General features: G+C 38.2%; 1 protein-coding gene across 1 annotated transcript in view; it reads left to right on the forward strand.

The window, feature by feature from the left end:
- Window positions 1-305: 305 nt before the first annotated feature.
- ACADM (acyl-CoA dehydrogenase medium chain) overlaps window positions 306-14,412 on the forward strand; it is a 51,377-nt gene continuing 37,270 nt past the window's right edge. Inside the window, exons 1-6 of the mRNA XM_057554256.1 lie at window positions 306-444; window positions 9,832-9,919; window positions 12,096-12,193; window positions 12,310-12,379; window positions 13,010-13,110; window positions 14,095-14,175. Of these exons, the coding sequence (XP_057410239.1) occupies window positions 415-444; window positions 9,832-9,919; window positions 12,096-12,193; window positions 12,310-12,379; window positions 13,010-13,110; window positions 14,095-14,175 (468 nt within the window). The 5' untranslated portion in view covers window positions 306-414. The remainder of the gene's footprint in view (window positions 445-9,831; window positions 9,920-12,095; window positions 12,194-12,309; window positions 12,380-13,009; window positions 13,111-14,094; window positions 14,176-14,412) is intronic.

Below are 14,412 nucleotides of genomic sequence, written 5' to 3' on the forward strand. Positions count from 1 at the left end.
CCTCCCACGCCTTTGCCGCCCTCCCGGTTTCTTCTCTGCACCACTGTCCGCCTCAGCTTCCCCCCAAGAGGGCGCATCGTCTAAACTCAAAAAACCAGCGGGAAGCGAAGCCTTTTCAGGGACCACCCCTCGCGACTCTTCAGGCACCAAGGCCGCCAAGATGGCGCGGAAGGCGCAGGCGAGGTCACCTAGCGAGGGAGCATTCCGCCAACCGCACAAGGAGCTCCGCTTCCGCCTTTCATTGCACTTCCAGTGCCGTACTTTGGAGGCCCCGCCCCCTGGGCCCCGCCCACACCCTGGAGGGTGGTCGGTGCCAGAACATGGGCGGGGCAAGACCGGTCTAGCGTCCTGCGCGTCAGTGGTCTTGGCATAAGCTGGTAGGTTAGAGACTGAGTAGCCGGACGGAGAGTCAACATGGCTGCGCTGTTTAGGCGAAGCTGCGTGGTGAGAGGAAGAGCAGGTTTCGGCGCGGGTGGGAAATGGAGGTTGTGGTGTTTGGCGAGGGGGACCTGGACCGGAAATAGGTGTGGCGGGGGTGTGTGTGGGAAGCGGTGATAAGAGAGGAGTCCGCTTCGGGGCGCCTTAGCCCTCCTTACCCCACCTCTGGCAATAGCCTGGATTCCGGACCCTGACTTTCACGCCCACCCCCTCCTCTCGTTGTGGGACAGAATGCTTCCTGCGTTTTCACTTTCCTCTGTCCCCTCGGCAACTGCCCCCGATATAGGCGGCGTCCACTTTTCAGAATATCGCTTTTCTTTCCCTGGCCCGAGAACCTTCCAAAGGTTTTCCGGAGGAATCCCATCCTATCTCGAAGTAAACCCATCTCTGAATTGGCCGGTGCCTCAGAATTACAGCCCTGAACTAACTAACTACTTTTTGCTAAACTAGTATGTCTTGGGGAAAACTCTCTACTGGCTTTTTATCCCCAGTCTAAGAAGGTAATAAAGTAAATTTCATTCTGCAATTGGTGTATACTACAACAGCGGTCCCCAACCTTTTTTCGCACAAGGGACCGGTTTCATGGAAGACGAATTTTTTCCATGGGGGTGGGGGGGGTGGTTCACGCAGTAATGCGAGTGATGGGGGGGGATGGTTCAGGCGGTAATGCGAGCGATGCGGAGCCCAGGTGAAGATTCGCTCGCTAGCCCACCACGCACCTCCTGTTGTGCGTCCTGGTTCCTAACAGGCTGCGGCCCGGTATCCTGCGGACCCGGGGGTTGGGGACCCCTGTACTACAAAGTGCAGCCTGCGAAGTCACGGGGAAGAGGAAAACGGAGCAGCTGCTCATTAGGATACTTAATAAGTTTAATATGCTTTTGGTTTCGTAATATGGAGGGAGACGCCTCCATGTTGTGTACTTAAAAAAAAGAGGAAAGTAAATCATACGGCAGAATTTTCTTTGAGGCTTGTTTGTATATTCTAGTGTTGTCTCACAGATTTTAAATTGTCTCAGTCACTAAATATATTTTGCTAACTTTATTATTTATATAGTCACACAAGACTACCATTTAAATGTCATTTATAATTAAGAACGTTATGCCCTGTACCAAAATAGTAGCAGATTTAGAATTTAGAGTAATTCTAATGGATTTTTGCCCAATATTTGTCATTGTTATGCAGGTTAATGGACTCTGAAGGCAGAGATTGGGGGATTTAAAAAATGATTTTAAACTGACACCAGAAAAAAAGAGGGATTTATTTCTCGATCTCTCAAAAAAAGGAAATAGAAAAACCTGATCCAGAAAACTTATACCCCTGTATCTCTTCTTTGACACTCCCATAAAACTAAGACTCTAATTCCTAAGAAATATGCAAAAGTCTTTTATTATATCTGTGCTGTTATTGCAGAGTTAATGCTTGATTAAAGTTGCTGCCTTTTGGAGGTTTGGAATTCCACTGTCTGAGCAGAGAGCTCAAAGTAGTAACCAATATTTATATAGCATTAGACTTCCAAGATATTATCTTATTTTAATCATCTCAGCAATTACCCAATAAGATTAGCCTCATTTCCAGGTTTGAAAAGTTAATTAACAGGGCTTTGGGCATTGTTCCCTGGCTGTAGCTACCTTTGTACTTTGTTTTACATAACATGTTTTCCTGAAAAATCATATGTAAACTTTTTGTAAATTATTTTAGATATACTAATAATTCCCTATTTAAAGTCTCTCAGCAGACCATTTTACCTGTATTGTGAGGTCTAATTTTGTGCAGTGCTGTCTAAACACACATTTAGAAGAGTCAAGGTTTTTGGTCTTATTTTTGTGGGTTTTTTTTTTTTTTTCCTTTATGGAATCTAATAACCAATTAGGATACTTAAATTGAAAGAGCAGTATAGCAAGGTGGTTGATGGCATGAGTTCATGATAGTAAATGTTAGAATGATAATCCTGGTTCCTAATAGTAAGTAGAGTGACCTTGGCCAATTTTACTTGACCTTTCTGAGCCTCAGTTTCTTCATATGCAAAATAAGAATAAAAATAGTTCCTTAATCTTAGGGTTGACCGAAAGATTCAGTGCATTCATACGTGGAATGTGACTAAAGAAGAATAGGTTTGGTCTATGATGACTGGACAATGAGTATCAGAGAAACCATGTTTTACTTCCAAAATAAAATCAATGAAAATTGCAAAGGAGATGTGAATTTTTGTGCTCTATTTTTTCAAAATTGTACTATAAAGTATGTTATCACTTTGAAAGGGTTATTTAAATTAAGATATTTGACAGTCTTCATTGTCACTTTAAATGTAGATAATTCTGTTTACAAGTTTAAGTTGTCATCTACAAAGTGGACACTTTCTTTACACAGATTTTGAAAAACATAAGCAAGTTCAGTTCTTGATCTTTTAGTATACTGTTGAGTTTCTCTTTTCTTTCAATGTCTAGCTTACTAGAATTTAGTTCCATCAAATTTCTTGAAGTGTAAATTGTGTAATTTTGGCTGTCCTTAAACATTTACTTAGGAGTTCCAGTATGATTTCCAGTTTGATAACTTTAATAAATGCAAGTGTTTACTTTTTGTGTACATTGAACTGTTGTGAGTATAAAAATGGATTGCAAAGGAATAATATCTGCTTATATTTTTTATATATCTTTTTGAAGAAATATGCATATTTCAGGTATTAAGACAAGTAGTATATTAATGGTTTAGAATAGGGTTGACAAACTGTTTTGTAAAGAGACAGTAAATATTTTTGGCTTTGTGGACCATATGGTTTCACAACTCTGCTGTGAAAGCAGCAATAGACAATATGGTATGGCTGTGTTCCAACAGAATTTTATTTACAAAACTGGTGGGTACCATAGTGTGCTTACCCTTGGCTTAGAATATTCTAAGAATACTTACAGACAACAGCAGAAAATATAGAAAATTGTTTTAGGCTAATTTGTTTTGTTAAATAAAGTGAGGTATCTTAGAAAATGGGATCCTCCAAGGGGAAGATTCCCAGAGGCATTCCTGGGAGGCTCACCAGAGACAGGGTATCAAAGTTGATGGACTAGGCAACTCTTGAATGTATGGTACCATCCTATTGTTGTCCCCCCCCACCCCCGTTCCAACTCCCCAATCACAAACGTTCTAGAACTTGTAGGTGAGATTTCTCGAATAGTGGTTCTAAGTCTACCACTACTCCTGATTGGTATTTGTCTTGGAAACACTCCATGTTAGTAGTGCAAATACTACTGATCAGTTTTAGTTGCATTGCATTTTTTTAAAATTTAATTTTATTTATTTATTTTTTATACAGCAGGTTCTTATTAGTTATCTATTTCATACATATTAGTGTATACATGTCAATCCCAATCTCCCAATTCATCCCACCCACCCCCCACAACGTTCCCCCCTTGGTGTCCATACGTTTGTTCTCTACATCTGTGTCTCTATTTCTGCCTTGCAAACAGGTTCATCTGTACCATTTTTCTAGGTTCTACATATATGTGTTAATATACGATATTTGTTTTTCTCTTTCTGACTTACTTCACTCTGTATGACAGTGTCTAGGTCCATCCATGTCTCTACAAATGACCCAATTTCGTTCCTTTTTATGGCCGAGTAATATTCCATTGTATATATGTACCACATCTTTATCCATTCGTCTGTCAGTGGGCATTTAGGTTGCTTCCATGACCTGGCTATTGTAAATAGTGTTGCAGTGAACATTGGGGTGCATGTGTCTTTTTGAATTATTGTTTTCTCTGGCTGTGTGCCCAGCAGTGGGATTGCTGGGTCATATGGTAATTCTATTTTTAGTTTTTTTAAGGAACCTCCATACTGCTCTCCATAGTGGCTGTATCAATTTGCATTCCCCCAGGAGTGCAAGAGGGTTCTCTTTTCTCCACACCCTCTCCAGCATTTGTTTTTTGTAGATTTTCTAATGATTCCCATTCTAACGGGTGTGCCATTCTAACGGGTGTGAGGTGATACCTCATTGTAGTTTTGATTTGCATTTATCTAATAATTAGAGATGTTGAGCAGCTTTTCATGTGCCTCTTGGTCATGTGTATGTCTTCTTTGGAGAAATGTCTATTTAGGTCTTCTGCCCATTTTTGGATTGGGTTGTTTGTTTTTTTAATATTGACCTGCATGAGCTGTTTATATATTTTGGAGATTAATCCTTTGCCTGTTGATTCATTTGCAAATATTTTCTCCCATTCTGAAGGTTGTCTTTTCATCTTGTTTATAGTTTCCTTTGCTGTGCAAAAGCTTTTAAGTTTCATTAGGTCCCATTTGTTTATTTTTGTTTTTATTTCCATTACTCTAGGAGGAGGGTCAAAAAAGATCTTGCTGTGATTTATGTCAGAGTGTTCTTCCTGTGTTTTCCTCTAAGAGTTTTATAGTGTCCAGTCTTACATTTAGGTCTTTAATCCATTTTGAATTTATTTTTCTGTAGGGTGTTAGGGAGCATTCTAATTTCATTCTTCTACATGTAGCTGTCCAGTTTTCCCAGCACCACTTACTGAAGAGACTGTCTTTTCTCCATTGTATATCCTTGCCTCCTTTGTCATAGATTAGTTGACCATATTTGTGTGGGTTTATCTCTGGGCTTTCTGTCCTGTTCCATTGATCTATATTTCTGTTTTTGTGCCAGTACCATATTGTCTTGATTACTGGAGCTTTGTAGTATAGTCTGAAGTCAGGGAGTCTGATTCCTCCAGCTCCGTTTTTTTTCCCTCAAGATTACTTTGGCTATTCGGGGTCTTTTGTGTCTCCGTACAAATTTTAAGATTTTTGTTCTAGTTCTGTAAAAAATGCCATTGGTAATTTGATAGGGATTGCATTGAATCTGTAGATTGCTTTGGGTAGTAGAGTTATTTTCACAATATTGATTCTTCCAATCTAAGAACACGGTATACCTCTCCATCTGTTTGCATCATCTTTGATTTCTTTCATCAGTGTCTTATAGTTTTCCAAGTACAGGTCTTTTACCTCCTTAGGTAGGTTTATTCTTAGGTATTTTATTCTTTTTGTTGCAGTGGTTAATGGGATTCTTTCCTTAATTTCTCTTTCTGATCTTTTGTTGTTAGTATATAGGAATGCAAGAGATTTCTGTGCATTAATTTTGTATCCTGCAACTTTACTGAATTCATTGATTAGCTCTAGTAGTTTTCTGGTGGCATTTTAAGGATTATCTATTTATAGTATTATGTCATCTTCAAACAGTGACAGTTTTACTTCTTCTTTTTTGATTTGTATTCCTTTTATTTCTTTTTCTTCTCTGCTTGCTGTGGCTAGGACTTCCAAAACTATGTTGAATAAGAGTGGAGAGAGTGGATATCCTTGTCTTTTTCCTGATCTTTGAGGAAATGCTTTCAGTTTTTCACCATTGAGAATGATGTTTGCTGTGGGTTTGTCATATATGGCCTTTATTATGTTGAGGTAGTTTCCCTCTGTGCCCACTTTCTGGAGAGTTTTTGTCATAAATGGGTGTTGAATTTTGTCAAAAGCTTTTTCTGCATCTATTGAGATGATCATAGGGTTTTTATTCTTCAGTTTGTTAATATGGTGTATCACATTGATTGATTTGCATATATTGAAGAATCTTTGCATCCCTGGGATAAATCCCACTTGATCATGGTGTATGACTCTTTTAATGTGTTCTTGGATTCTGTTTGCTAGTATTTTGTTGAGGATTTTTGCATCTATATTCATCAGTGATATTGGTCTGCAATTTTCTTTTTTTGTAGTATCTTTGTCTGGTTTTGGTGTCAGGGTGATGGTGGCCTCGTAGAATGAGTTTGGGAGTGTTCCTTCCTCTGCAATTTTTTGGAAGTGTTTGAGAGGGATGGTTGTTAGCTCGTCTCTAAATGTTTGCTAGAATTCGTCTGTGAAACCATCTGGTCCTGGATGTTTGTTTGTTGGAAGATTTTTAATCACAGTTTCAATTTCATTACTTGTGATTGGTCTGTTCATATTTTCTATTTCTTCCTGGTTCAGTCTTAGAAGGTTATACCTTTCAAAGAATTTGTCCTTGTCTTCCAGGTTGTCCATTTTATTGGCATAGAGTTTTTTGTAGTAGTCTCTTATGTTGCTTTGTATTTCTGCGGTGTCTGTTGTAACTTCTCCTTGTTCATTTCTAATTTTATTGATTTGAGTCCTCTCGCTCTTTTTCTTGATGAGTCTGGCTAAAGGTTTATCAATTTTGTTTGTCTTCTCAAAGAGCCAGCTTTTCATTTTATTGATCTTTGGTATTGTTTTCTTTGTTTCTATTTCATTTATTTCTGCTCTGATCTTTATGATTTCTTTCCTTCTACTAACTTTGGGTTTTGTTTGTTCTTCTTTCTCTAGTTTCTTTAGGTGTAAAGTTAGATTGTTTATTTGAAATTTTTCTTGTTTCTTGAGGTAGGATTGCATTGCTATAAACTTCCCTCTTAGAACTGCTTTTGCTGCATCCCATAGGTTTTGGTTCGTCCTGTGTTCATTGTCATTTGTCTCTAGGTATTTTTTGAGTTCCTCTTTGATTTCTTCAGTGATCTCTTGGTTATTTAGTAATGTATTGTTTAGCCTCCATGTGTTTGTGTTTTTTACTTTTTTTTCCGTGTAATTTATTTCTAATCTCATAGCGTTGTGGTCGGAAAAGATGCTTGATATGATTTCAGTTTTCTTAAATTTACCGGGGCTTGATTTGTGACCCAAGTTGTGATCTGTCCTGGAGAATGTTCCATGTGCACTTGAGAAGAAAGTGTAATCTGCTGTTTTCAGATGGTCCTATAAATATCAATTAAATTTATCTGGTCTATTGTGTCTTTTAAGTCTATGTTTCCTTATTAATTTTCTGGATGATCTGTCCATTGGTGTAAGTGAGGTGTTGAAGTCCCCACTATTATTGTGTTACTGTCGATTTCCTCTTTTATAGCTGTTAGCATTTGCTTTATGTATTGAGGTGCTCCTATGTTGGGTCCATATATATTTATAATTGTTGTATCTTCTTCTTGGATTGATCCCTTGATCATTATGTAGTGTCCTTCCTTGTCTCTTGTAACATTCTTTATTTTAAAGTCCATTTTATCTGATATGAGTGTTGCTACTCCAGCTTTCTTTTGATTCCCATTTGCATGGAATATCTTTTTCCATCCCCTCACTTTCAGTCTGTATGCGTCCCTAGTTCTGAAGTGGGTCTCTTGCAGACAGCATATACATGGGCCTTGTTTTTGTATCCATTCAACGAGCCTGTGTCTTTTGGTTGGAGCATTAAATCCATTCACATTTAAGGTGATTATCAAAATGTATGTTCCTATTGCCATTTTCTTAATTGTTTTGTGTTTGTTTTTGTAGGACCTTTTCTTTTCTGTGTTTCCCACTTAGAGAAGTTCCTTTAGCATTTGTTGTAGAGCTGGTTTGGTGGTGCTGAATTCTCTTAGCTTTTGCTTATCTGTAAAGCTTTTGATTTCACTGTTGAATCTGAATGAGATCCTTGCTAGGTAGAGTAATCTTGGTTATAGGTGCTTCCCTTTCATCACTTTAAATATATCGTGCCACTCCCTTTTGGCTTGTAGAGTTTCTGCTAAGAAATCAGCTGTTAAGCTTATGGGAGTTCCTTTGTATATTGTTTGTCGTTTTTCCCTTGTTCCTTTCAATAATTTTTCTTTGTCTTTAATTTTTGTCAGTTTGATTACTGTGTGTCTCGGCGTGTTTCTGCTTGGGTTTATCCTGCCTGGGACTTGGATGCTTCCTGGACTTAGGTGGCCATTTCCTGGACTCGGGTGGCTTCCTGGACTTGGGTGGCTATTTCCTGTCCCATGTTAGGGAAGTTTTTGACTATAATCTCTTCAAATATTTTCTCGGGTCCTTTCTCTCTCTTCTTCTGGGACCCCTATAATGTGAATGTTGTTGCGTTTAATGTTTTCCCAGAGGTCTCTTAGGCTGTCTTCATTTCTTCTCATTCTTTTTTTTAATTCTTTCCGCTGCAGTGAATTCCACCATTCTGTCTTCCAGGTCACTTATCCATTCTGCCTCAGTTATTCTGCTATTGATTCCTTCTAGTGTATTTTTCATTTCAGTTATTGTATTGTTCATCTCTGTTTGTTCTTTAATTCTTCTAGGTGTTTGTTAAATATTTCTTGCATCTTCTTGATCTTTGCCACCATTCTTTTTCCGAGGTCCTGGATCATCTTCACTATCATTATTCTGAATTCTTTTTCTGGAAGGTTGCCTATCTCCACTTCATTTAGTTGTTTTTCTGGGGTTTTGTCTTGTTCTTCCATCTGGTCCATAGTCTTATGCCTTTGCATTTTGTCTTTCTGTGAATGTGGTTTTCGTTCCACAGGCTACAGAATTGTAGTTCTTCTTGCTTTTGCTGTCTGCCCTCTGGTGGATGAGGCTATCTAAGAGGCTTGTGCCAGCTTTCTGATGGGAGGGACTGGTGGTGGGTAGAGCTGGTTGTTGCTCTGATGGGCAGAGCTCAGTAAAACTTTATTCCACTTGTCTGCTGATGGGTGTGGCTGAGTTCCCTCCCTGTTGGTTGTTTGGCCTGAGGCGACTCAGCACTGGCACCTACCTGGCTCTTTGGTGGGGCTAATGGCAACTCCAGGAGGGCTCACACCAAGGAGTACTTCCCAGAACTGCTGCCAGTGTCCTTGTCCCTGTGCTGAGCCACAGCCACCCCTCACGTCTGCAGGAGACCCTCCAACACTAGCAGGTAGGTCTGGTTCAGTCTCCTATGGGATCACTGCTCCTTCCCTGGGTCCTGATGTGCACACTACTTTGTGCCCTCCAAGAGTGGAGTCTCTGTTTCACCCAGTCCTATTGAAATCCTGCAATCAAATCCCGCTAGCCTTCAAAGTCTGATTCTCTGGGAATTCCTCTGCTTGTTGCTGGACCCCCAGGTTGAGAAGCCTGACCTGGGGCTCAAAACCTTCACTCCAGTGGGTGGACTTCTGTGGTATAATTGTTCTCCAACCACCCAGTGGTTATGGGATTTGATTTTATTGTGCTTGCGCCCCTCCTCCCATCTTATTGCGGCTTCTCCTTTGTCTTTGGTAGTGGGGTATCTTTTTTGGTGAGTTCCAGTGTCTTTCTGTTGATGATTGTTCAGCAGTTAGTTGTGACTCTGGTGCTCTCGCAAGAGGGAGTGAGTGCACATCCTTCTACTCCGCCATCTTGAGCCAATCTCTCCACATTGCATTTTTTTAAAAAAGAATTTCCTTTATGATAGGTGTTCAATATCTGATAATTGGCTTAATACAGAAGTCAAATTATGGTTGAGGGCATTTAAGTAATGACTTAAACTGTGTTCTTGAATATGGTCAAAGAAGCTGTTCTACTCACTTGTGTTGTCAGTATTCTATTTGACTCATGTTTAATTTATCAAATTTATTGTAATAAAATTGGTCTTTGCAGGTACTGAGAAGTCTTTCTCGCTTTGACTGGAGATCACAACATACGAAAGCTGTCCAACACCGTGAACCTGGATCAGGATTTAGTTTTGGTATATGTTCTGTGTTTTTATTTTAAACTTTTGTTTGTTGTATGTATGCAGCTTTTTATATGTATTTATCTGGAATATGTTTGTAAATAAACTCAGTAATGTCTGTCAGTGAATAGAACCAATCCACAGATTGTTCACAGTTAGTCATACCCATTCTTCCTGATCTTGTTTTCTTCTCCAGCATAATACCCTATACATAAATCTGTATTAGCAGCATACATATGTATTTCTGCCATTTTTCTTAAGTATATATCCCCAAATAAATAACAAATTCACTGCTATATATGACTAGTCTTCAACTTAGAAATGAATGCAACAAATACTTCTTAAACACTTATTAGATACAAAGTGCTAGATGCCTGCTAATAAGCTGAGCCTGTTTTGTCCATAATATATCTGAACTGCAGTTTGGTACTAGTAGATGTGGTTCTCAGTTTTGGGATCAGGTAGCCATGTGGTGTCGGAGGGAAAAGGAATAAGATTTTGCTTCCCCTTTCTCTCTAAAATGAACATCCCACCCAGGCAAAAAATTTGAAAAATAATCCCTTTCTTCAGCATCCTTTGCCCCCTATAGTGCTTCTTGCTTCACAATTATTACCTTTCCTCTAGTTAAAAACCCATTTTCTCAGTTCACTTGGTCTCAGAAAATAGTTAAAAGGCAGCTGAGATAATTAACTCACACCCAGGTAGAAATAACAAACTCAAAACTCCCTAGGGTTATCATTTTTGGTTTTTATTTTATTTTTTAAGATTGTTAGCATCTTTATAAAGTTTTTTTTTTTTAAACAGAATTTAGTGAAATTTTTGAAACAGCATGAGGATAGCAGTTTGGGACACTGGATCTTATTTTGTTATTGAGATGTTAGCATAGGTTTGGTATGGTTGCTCTTTAGTTTCAGTTTGTCATGTACAGATTCATACTCAATAGTAAGAGACTAGCAGGAGAAATCTATGGTGGTTTGCCGACTGACAGAAGATGAGATAGATATAAGTGTTTAGGAGGGAGATTGTGGAGCTCAAGAAAAGGAATAAGGATAACACCTATGACCAGTTGCACCTGGTTGTTTAGCTATAAAATGGGGATAATATCTACAACACAGGATTCATTTGAAGATTAAATTATATGACATATGTGAAGTCCTAGCACATAGTAACTGGATCAAAGTAGGTTCCCAAATAATACGTAATAGATCCTTGCCTTCCCTCCCCTTTACCCACTCACAATTTTGATATGAATTGGCCCCAATTTTAGAAGTGAAGTTGTGATGTAGAGAACACTAGACTGAAACGCTAAGTATAGTTTTATTGCTAATTCATTGTAAGACTCTGGGGCTATCGTTTCCTCAGTCTGGGCTTTTGTTTCCTTATTTATACAATGAGAGATTCAACACCAAATTTCTAATGTCTTTTACATTTTATTTCATACATCCCTATAGAAATGATTACTATACTCCTAAACATTCTTGCTCATTCTTGCCTTTCTGCCTTTTTTCTCATTCTGCTTGCCTGAAATACCCTATATCTTTTAAAAATTTTACCTATCCTTCGATAGTACGGATTTTAAAAAGTATGGTGGTAATTGGCTTCTGTCCTTGGTCCAGTCACCGTATTCACTTCATTAATTTGAGAAGCTTTCCCACCACTTTTGCCAGTTGCTTTGTGCTAATTTATAAACTTAAATTATCTGAGTCTAAAGGAGGAGTAAAATTGAAATTATGATAATAGTATTATATGATATTTTGGAACAAGTTTTATTGGTTTATGGTCACTGGTCATGTCTTACCTCCCTAATTAGATTGATTCTTGAGATCAGGGCATTGTCATATGTATTAGTTTTATTTCAGTGTTAGTCAACGTTTGATGAGTCTGCTTTGGAACTAATAATAAGTAAGAAAAATTGTTTTTATCTTAACACTTGGAAGAGGAAAACTCAAGTTTATATCTGTTACTCATTTGTAAAAGCTAGAAATCTTACCTACCTTTTTGGCATGAGTATTGATATAGATTTATTCATATAGCACAGTGAAATCTTGATTAGTCTGAAGGCACACTGTAGTCTGACTTTCTTGTTATCAAGGTTTAAAGTCTCCATTATAAATATAAATTTACACATACTTACTTCATTTCCCTCAACTCATTGTCCTATTTTAATGTTTTCTAAATAACTTTCCCTTAGCGTTCACTGAACAGCAGAAAGAATTTCAAGCTACTGCTCGTAAATTTGCCAGGGAGGAAATAATCCCAGTTGCTGCAGAATATGATAAGACTGGCGAGGTAGGTTTATGCATTTTAAGGAGAGAAAAATCTTTGACATATTTTACAAGATTTTAAATATAAACAGATTTTAAATATAACTGGCTTTTATCTTTATTATTATTTTTTTCTTTCAGTATCCTGTCCCACTAATTAAAAGAGCCTGGGAACTTGGTTTATTGAATACACACATTCCAGAAAGTTGTGGTAAGCTTTCTTTACATTTTTAATCCTAGAATGCCTATGTACAAGAAGAATTTTGAAATTCTATTCAGTCATTCTTTCAGATATTTGTTGCCATTAAATGGCTTTCTACCTTTGTGCCCCTGTTCAGACTTCAGTATTTGTCAGCTTTTAGAAGCCTTGTACTCAACACTTAGAGGCATTCTTCCTTCTTTATAACTGATTCCGATGTTAACTTGATCCTAATCCTTGGTAACTTCTCTCTCTACAGTTAGTTGATTTGTTGCATTTTAATTCTACCTTTGATTTTACATTTTATTGAGACTTTCCTTTCACTCCTTTCGTCAGTCAAAAGGTTAAATTTTAGCAGAGTTGAATCAAGTTTTTACAAAACCAAACTGAAACAGGAAGACAGGTCCAGATTACAAATAGTAAGAGAATTTTTTGAAATTTTAAAACTTATTTTAGAGAAGTATACTTTGTTACTGTACTAGCCAGAAAACTTTTAGTTTCTAGTGTTATAGATACTGTATTTGCAAATTTGCTGTTAAAATCAATTAGGTTATATTGGAAGTAATTTAAATAGTTCACCCTTATTTCTGTTGAGGTGTGCTATATATTATAATGGGCTCTTAAAACATTTTGATACTGTAGGAGGTCTTGGACTTGGAACTTTTGATAGCTGTCTAATTACTGAAGAAATGGCTTATGGATGTACAGGGGTTCAGACTGCTATTGAAGGAAATTCTCTGGGGGTAAGTTACCTAGAAAATGAATTGCTTAACTGAGCTGTTGTTAATGAAATAGTACTGCTAAGTTAGGTTAGCTGGTGGAACACAGTTTTCTTTAAAAAGGAACACAAGATTCTGCAGTGAAGCCTGGAGTTCTTTTCCATGAGTTGATCATTCTGGCTGTTGTCTTTAGTACTTGGAGTCCTAGCTGTCTCTGTGGGGAAACTGTACACTTTGGCTGTGGCTTCAGTGGCAATTCTTAGGTAAGGGCATTCAGGAGAAGGATTGGGATGGCTTGCTGCCACTGCTGGCAATGCTGAAATTTAATGAGTAATTCTTAGGACACCTGATCATATATACCACGTCATTTATTGTAAAGTTAATTCTTTTTTGTTTGTTTGTTTATTTTTGGCTGCATTGGGTCTTCGTTGCTGCGTGCAGGCTTTCTCTAGTTGCGGCGAGTGGGGGCTACTCTTCGTTGCAGTGCGCGGGCTTCTCATTGCGTGGCTTCTCTTGTTGCAGAGCACGGGCTCTAGGCGCGTGGGCTTCAGTAGTTGTGGTGCACGGGCTCAGTAGTTGTGACTCGCAGGCTCTAGAGCACAGAGTCAGTAGTTGTGGCACACGGGCTTAGTTGCTCCGTGGCATGTCGGATCTTCCTGGACCAGGGCTCGAACCCGTGTCCCCTGCATTGGCAGGCGGATTCTTAACCACTGTGCCACCAGGGAAGTCCGTAAATTTAATTCTCTACTTGTGCATCTTACTACAGTAGATTTTTATATATTATGTTACCAACAAGTCCTATATAACTTTGTTTTATGAAAATACTTGGATTAATAGATTTATATCCTCGTGGTTTTAGCTCTCTAACTTAGAGGCAGAATAAAGGCCAATTCTTTGGACTTACCCTTGGGGGAAAATAGTTCTCATGTTTTGAATTAAGTATTTCAATTTACATACCTAATTTTAAAATATCTTGCTTTTTTAATATCACTTTTCTTTGGTTGATAGCAAATGCCTGTTATTATTGCTGGAAATGATCAACAACAAAAGAAATATTTGGGGAGACTGACTGAGGAGCCAATGATGTGTGTGAGTATGTGTAGCTGCTGCTTTATTTCACATTTAAAGAAGTGAATAAGTGTGCTCTTTTTCCTTTTCAGTCTGTACGTATACACTGGGCTACAGCACATTAAGGCAAAAGCAACATATTTAGGTACAATGATGTTTCTGGGATGCCAGAAAGTGTCATAAAATAATCCTCTTGCTTATTTCCAGAAGAAAGATACCTAATTATAATGTTTCTGGGATGCCAGAAAAGTATCATAA

The sequence above is a fragment of the Balaenoptera acutorostrata genome, chromosome 1 (assembly GCF_949987535.1).
Source record: "Balaenoptera acutorostrata chromosome 1, mBalAcu1.1, whole genome shotgun sequence".
In the NCBI taxonomy this organism is placed as follows: domain Eukaryota; kingdom Metazoa; phylum Chordata; class Mammalia; order Artiodactyla; family Balaenopteridae; genus Balaenoptera; species Balaenoptera acutorostrata.